Source organism: Cebus imitator, unplaced genomic scaffold, assembly GCF_001604975.1.
Source record: "Cebus imitator isolate Cc_AM_T3 unplaced genomic scaffold, Cebus_imitator-1.0 Scaffold306, whole genome shotgun sequence".
Classification (NCBI taxonomy): Eukaryota; Metazoa; Chordata; class Mammalia; order Primates; family Cebidae; genus Cebus; species Cebus imitator.
Window position 1 is genome coordinate 2089789 of NW_016107621.1, and position 7237 is coordinate 2097025.

General features: G+C 54.1%; 1 protein-coding gene across 1 annotated transcript in view; it reads left to right on the plus strand.

The window, feature by feature from the left end:
- The first annotated feature begins 2827 nt into the window (after window positions 1-2827).
- The window catches only part of SELENOV (selenoprotein V), an 8332-nt gene continuing 3922 nt past the window's right edge, over window positions 2828-7237 (plus strand). The window contains exons 1-5 of the mRNA XM_017502999.2: window positions 2828-4338; window positions 6244-6268; window positions 6375-6428; window positions 6514-6588; window positions 6682-6781. Coding sequence (XP_017358488.1) covers window positions 3491-4338; window positions 6244-6268; window positions 6375-6428; window positions 6514-6588; window positions 6682-6759 — 1080 coding nt within the window. The 5' untranslated portion in view covers window positions 2828-3490 and the 3' untranslated portion in view covers window positions 6760-6781. The remainder of the gene's footprint in view (window positions 4339-6243; window positions 6269-6374; window positions 6429-6513; window positions 6589-6681; window positions 6782-7237) is intronic.

Here is a 7237-nt window from a genome sequence, read left to right on the forward strand (position 1 = left end):
AGAGACAGGGTCTCGCTCTGTCACCCAGCCTGGAGTGCAGTGGCGTGATCACAACTCACTGCAGCCTTAACCTCCTGGGCTCAAGCAATCTTCCCACCTGGACCTCCTGGGCTCAAGCAATCCTTCTGCCTCAGCCTTCCAAGTAGCTGGGACTACAGGTGTGCACCACCATGCCTGGCTAATTTTATTTTTATTTTTTGATGCGAAAGTCGTGCTTTGTCACCAGGCTGGAGGGCAGTGGTGCATCTTGGGTAGATACCTAGGACTGAAATTATTAGATCATATTTACCATATGTGTGTGTTTACCTTTTATTTTTTTAAGAGAAAGGGTCTTGCTGTCTCACCCAGCATAGGGTAGAGTGGCATGGTCATAGCTCACTGCAGTCTCAACCTCCTTGGCTCAAGTGCTCCTCCTGCTTCAGCCTCCCAAGTAGCTAGGACTTCAGAGCTAATTTTTAAATTTTTTGTAGAGTTGGGGATTTGCAACCTCCACCTCCTGGATTGAAGCTATTCTTCTGCCTCAGCCTCCTGAGTAGCTGGAACTACAGGCGCACACCACCATGCCCAGCTAATTTGTTTGTATTTTAGTAGAGACATCCTTGCCATATTGCCCAGGATGGTCTCAAACTCCTGTCCTCATGATCTGCCCACATTGGCCTCCCAGGCCTCCCAAAGTGCCAGGATTACAGGTGTGAGCCACCTCACCTGGCCGCCTGTCTAATATTTTTCATTTTTGTAGTGATGGAGTCTCACTATGTTACCCAGGTTGGTCTCTTAACTTCTCAGTTCAAGTAATCCTCCAACCTCAGCCTCCCAAAGTGCTGGGATTACAGGCATGAGCCCCTGTGCCAAGACTTAACATTTACTTTTGCTCATAGGTCTACAGGTTGGCTGGGTTTCTTCTGCTCTGGGCTGGACTGGGCTTGGCAGATGAGAGAGGGACTGATGAATGTGTGTGTAGCAAGCTCAGGGGTCCACTGGGGGTGGGGGCTATGCTTGGCTCCATGGGCCTCATCCTCTAGCAGGCTGGCCCTGGTTTGTGCTCACGGCTGAGGCAGGAGTCCAGGAGAGAAAGTGGACTCCATGAACAGTTTTACTTCTCCTGCACCCTGTTGACGAAAGCCAATCACAAGGTCAGCTCAGATTCTAGGAGTGGGGAAATAGACTCCACTTCTTGGTGGGGGAAGGTACAGAGTCACATTTCCAAGGGCATGGATGTGAAGAGGGTTGGGATCATTTTTTTTTTTTTTTTGAGACAGTTTCACTCTTGTCACCCAGGCTGGAGTGCAATAGTGTCATCTCAACTCTGCAACCTTCACCTCCCAGGTTCAAGCGATTCTCCTACCTCAGCCTCCTAAGTAGCTGGGATTACAGGTGCCCGATGCCACACCTGGCTATTTTTGTGTGTGTGTGTGTGTGTATTTTTAGTAGAGACGGGTTTCACCATGTTGGCTAGGCTGATCTTGAACTCCTGACCCCAGGTGATCCACCCGTCGTGCTCTCCCAGTGTTGGGATTACTGTACAGGTATGAGTCATCGCTCCTGGCCAGAGGCCTCTTTTTTTATTTTTATTTTTATTTTTTAAATCAGTCTAACACTGGAGCACCTTTCTGCTTTGGAAGTAAAACCATCCAGGCTGTTAGACACAGACACCTCTCTCTTGGCTTCCTTCAAATTACTGAAAACAAGCCCTGCCCCTCCCCCACCCAAACAACCAACCAAAGACTGGCCAGCTCATGCTGTAGTCCCAGAACTTTCTAGGCCAAGGTGGGAGGATTGCTTGAGCCTAGGAGGTCCAGGCTGCAGTGAGCTGTGATTGCACCACTGTGCTCCAGCCTAGGTGACTGAGAGCCTGTCCTCCCAAAAAATAAAAATGAAAAAAAGTGCTTGTCTGATGTGCTGTTGAAAAATAAAAGCAGATCCTTGGGGAATGGCCCTGCCCCTCACTCCAGGGCCGTATCTGCTGTGCTTGCTATCTGGGCTCTAGTTCCGCCGAGGCACCATCAGCTCTTTTAACAAGTCAGGCATTCCCCCTCGTGCCTCCAGCTAACTCCTCCTTTACCTGGGTAACTCCTTTGTCCTGCTATTTTTAATTTTAATTTTTTTTTTTTTTGAGACAGTTTTGCTCTCGTTGCCCAGGCTGGAGTTCAGTGGCTCGATCTTGGCTCACCGCAACCTCCACCTCCCAGGTTCAAGTGATATTCCTGCCTCAGCCTCCTGAGTAGCTGGGATTATAGGCGTGTGCCACCGCACCTGGCTAATTTTGTATTTTTAGTAGAGATGGGGTTTCTCCATGTTGGTCAGGCTGGTCTTGAACTCCTGACTTAGGTGATCCGCTCACTTCAGCCTCCCAGAGTGCTGGGATTACAGGCGCAAGCCACCTTGCCCAGCTTTTGTCTCTTTTTAAATTCTACAAACATTTATTGAGCACCTACTGTATGCCAGGTCTTATTCTGGGAGCTGGGGATACAGCAGTAAACAAGATAGGCAAGGCTCCATCTTTGAGGAGCTCACAGCTTGACATTCCTTCTCAAAGTGGTTAAGCCCCCAGGATGCTGCAGCCTCATGGGTTGAGTCTGAATCCCAGCTCTGCCACTTAACTAGCTGTGGGCAAATGTTTAGCGCCTAAACTCTAAGCTGGGCACAGTGGCTCACCCATGTAATCCCAGCACTTTGAGAGGCTGAGTCAAGTGGATCACTTGAGGCCAGGAGTTGGAGACCAGCCTGTCCAACATAGTGAAACCCCGTCTCTATTGAAAATACAAACATTCGGCGGTCGTAGTGGCGGGTGCCTGTAATCTCAGCTACTTGGGAGGATGAGGCAGGAGAATCTCTTGAACCGGAAGGCTGAGGTTGCAGTGAGCTGAGATGGGGCCACTGCACTCTAGCCTGGGCCACAGAGTGAGACTGTCTCAAAAGTACATTCTCCGTGGTGCTCACCATCATTCTCCAGATCTCAGTTGTCCCCTTTTCTAGGAAGCCCTCTCTGATTGCCGCAGGGTGACTGCACCTATTCTGGAATCCCACAGCTTTTGGGCTTCCTCATCCCGGCTCTGAACACTCTGGGTTGTAGCTCTTTGGTAATTGGTATGTGTCCCCCCACTGGACAGGGAGCGTGGTGAGGGCAGGGACCAGGGCTTTCCTGATCCCTGCTCTGTCCTCAAATTCACCCAGCAGAGAAGTGTGTACACAGCAGGCACTCAGTACACATATACTGAAGACCCCAGTGTCACCGACAGCTGCGGGGAACTGGGGCAATCTGGGTGTTTCTCAGCCCAGCGTCGGCGGTTAAGGGGGCAGGAATTACTCGCCGAGGTCTGGAGGTCACCTGCCCTGCGAGCCTTGGAACCCGGGGGCTGGGTGGAACGCGGTGTAACAGAGCCCCCTGTGGTAGTGCTCCGTCTCAGAACCCGGTGTGGAAGACTCTCCGCCCAAGGAGGGAAGGCGGGCGGGACTCCCCCACCGGCGTGCCCGGGTCCCCCTGGGATCCATGAATAACCAGGCGCGGACCCCCGCCCCCTCCTCTGCCCGGACCTCAACGTCGGTCCGAGCTTCTACCCCGACCCGGACACCGACTCCGGTCCGGACTCCGACCGCGGTCCGGACTCGGACCCCCATCCGGACCCTGACCCCCTCTCTGGCCGGGACTCCCGCTCTGGTCCCGACTACCACTCCGGCCCGGATCTCCCGTCTGGTCCCGACTCCGGCTCCGGCCTGGACCTCCACTCCAGTCCCGACTCCTACTCCCGCCCGGACCCCAACTCCGATCCCGACTCTGGTTCGGACCCTGACTCCAGTCCGGCTTCCAGCCCCCGCCCGGATACCGGCCCCGGTCCCGGCCCCGGCCCCGGTCCCGGTCCCGGTCCCGGTCCCAGCCCCCGTCCCGGCCCCGGCCCTGGCCCTATCCCCAGCTCTGGTCCTGGCCGGGATTCGGGCCACGCTCCCCGTCTTGGACTCCTACCCGGCCTCGGCCCTACCTTGGGATCCGCCCCCGGAACCTGCCCCGGAGCCGCGCGTGTCAGTGTCATCCGAGGAGGATCGTGAGCCGGCGCCGAGCCTGAGGCTCGTCCCGTCGGTCTCCGGCGAGACTGGGCCCGCCGCGGGGCCCCCTCCCGCGCACACTCCGCTGGCCACGAACCCACCCGGGCCCACGCTGGACTTCACCGCAGACTCGTCGGCCACTGGGCTGGCGGATCCCACCATTCCCAGCTCTGTCCCTGCGCCCATCCTGGGGACTATCCCGTCGGCCGCCTCCTTACTGAATTCTACCGAAAGCTTCGTCTCAGCCAGTGAGAGCTTCGCGCTGGACAAGAGGGTCCCTATTCGAGTGACCTACTGGTGAGGACCTCACACCCGCCTCTCCCAACCCCTGGGGATGGGGCCAGCGGTGGGGGCTGGGGCTCCGGGACGTGGAGGTCAGGGTTGGGATAGGGCGAGGGGAGGGATTCAGGTAGAGCCTCAGAGTCCCAGTTCCCAGATTGGGAACTCACTCTTGTCTTTCATTCTCTTTGGGGCCGGAGAGCGTCAGGTTAAAATCCCTGCTTTGGATCTGAGCTTCATTCATTCATTCGTTTCTGAGTGCCCTGCGGCTTGCCATCCCCAACTGCCAGGCTTGTGCTGGGGATGAGGTGCTCAGGAAAGCCACCTGCTTTGCTCCCCAGTAAGACAAACTCAAAGACAGTGCTCATGATGGGGGCTCTAGCTTCCCTTCCCAGCCTCTCTTCAACCCTGGAAGCCTCTCTGGTCCTTTGTCTCTCTCTCTCTCTCACTTTGTCTTCTTCTGTCTCTGCCCAGGCAGTCAGTCTCTCCCATTCTCTGTCTCCCCACCTCACTCTGTCTCTCTGTGTCTGTTTTGTTTTTGTTTCAGATAGGATCTTGCTTTAGTGCCCAGGCTGGAGTGCAAGGACAGGGATCATGATGGGAGCCCCCATCATGAGCACTGTCTTTGGGTTTGTCTTACTGGCCAGGCTCGGTGGCTCACGCCTGTAATCCCAGCACTTTGGGAGGCTGAGGTGGGCAGATCACCTGAGGTCGGGAGTTCAAGACCAGCCTGACCAACATGGAGAAACCCTGTCTCTACTAAAAATACAAAATTAGCTGAGTATGGTGGCACATGCCTATAATCCCAGGTATTCAGGAGGCTGAGGCAGGAAAATCACTTGAACCCGGGAGGCAGAAGTTGCAGTTAGCTGAGATCATGCCATTGCACTCCAGCCTGGGCAAAAAGGGTGAAACTCTGTCTCAAAAAAAACAAAAAGAAAAGGGAAAAAAAGTGATCTTGTATGTGAGGAGATGATCAGTACTGTGAACAAAAGGCATTTTGGGGGTTGCAGTTTTAGCTGGGGTGATCAGGAAGGCCTCACTGAGAAGGGGATATATGGGCAAAGCCCCCCAGAAGGAAAGAGAGGAGTCATGTGGATACTGCAGGGAGAGCATTCAGCTGAGGGAACCGCCAGTGCAAAGGCCCTGAGGCAGGGCATACCTGGGGTGTTGACAGATGAACTGGGGCTAGGACTGTAATCCCAGCACTTTGGGAGGCTGAGGTGGGTGGATCACTTGATGCCAAGAGAATTCAAGACCAGCCTGGCACATGGAGAAAACCTGTCTCTACTAAAAATACAAAAAATTAGCTGGGTGTGGTGGTGGGCACCTGTAATCCCAGCTACTTGGGAGGCTGAGGCAGGAGAATTGCTTGAACCTGGGAGTCGGAGGTTGCAGTGAGCCGAGATTGCACCACTGCACTCCAGCCCAGGTGATGGAGTGATACTCCATCTAAAAAAAAAAAAAAATTAGCCCAGTGTCGTGGCCTGCACCGGTAATCCCAGCTACTGGGGAGGCTGAGGTGGGAGAATTGCTGGAAACCAGGAGGTGGAAGGTTGCCGTGAGCTGAGATCACACCACAGCACTCCAGCCTGGGTGACAGAGTGAGACTCTGTCTCAGAAAAAAAAAAAAAGAGAAAAAAAGTTGAGCTAGGGGTCTCTGGCTGGCACAGGGTGAATGAGTTGGGGGAGAGAAGGAGGAGAGGGGACAGAGGGATAAGAAGGCAGATCCTGTGGTGGCTTGGAGGCCACAGGAAAGACTGGTTTTTCCCCTGTGTGAGATGGCACTACTTCAGGGTTATGAACAGGGGAGGAACATGGTCTAACTCAGGTGTTCATAGGGTGCCCTGAGCTGGGGACGATACTGACGCGGTGTCTTCCCTGGTCTCTCTCTGCCTTTCTCCTCCTGCTCTTGGCCTCCAGTGGCCTCTGAAGCTATAGCCTTCGGGTGAGTAGTTTTGGCTTTGGAGGTACGGGAGCCTGAGGCATGAAGACTGGGAGAAGTCCCTGATTCTCCTCCCCTGCGACCCCATGACCCCGTCTTTGCCCCTCAGTACATTCTACTGAAAAAGAGCCTGGAGCAGCGATTTCCAGATCGCCTACTCTTTGTAAGTATGTGGGGGTCCTGGGGAAGACAGGGGTGATCAGCGATCCGAGTCTTGGCCTCCCCCTACCCCCACCATTTCCTCCCAGGAGGAGGACAGAGCTGCCCAGGCTACAGGGGATTTTGAAGTGTTTGTAGATGGGAGACTGGTCCATTCCAAGAAGGTGATTCTGGGTAAGGGGCCGGGACAGGGAGGCGGGGTGGTGCTGAGGTCCTGGGGGTGAAAGACCTGTGTGCTTTCTCCTCTTTTTGCCCAGAGGGGTGATGGCTTTGTGGATGAGGCCAAGCTGCAGAAAATTGTGAGCATTATTGATGAGGAGATCAAGAAGAGGTAGCCAGCAAGGGGTGGAGCTGGAGGTGAGCTGTGGAGTTCTCAAGGCTGCAGTGAGACGGGTGGGGGCCGGGTGGGAGGATGGGGCAGGGCACTGTCTGTCCTGTTCCTAGCTCAGCCAGTCCTCACTGTTAGAATCATGACAAGTCACCTACACACTTTTCTGAGCCCCAGTTTTCTCATCTGTAAGATGGGCTTATTGTGATGATTCTGAGACAACTTATACCAGGTAATAAATAGTACATGGCTCAGAGCAGGGCTCAGGATATTCCAATGGCACGTTTACTTTTTTTTATTTTTATTTTTATTTAAGAGTCATGGTCTCACTCTGTTGCCCAGGCTGGAGTACAATGGCTCCATCATAGCTCACTGCAGCCTCGACCTCCTGGGCTCAAGAGATTCTCCTGCCTTAGCCTCTTGAGTAGCTGGGACTATAGGTACATGCCAACATGCCTGGTTAAGTTTTAATTTTTTTTTTTTTT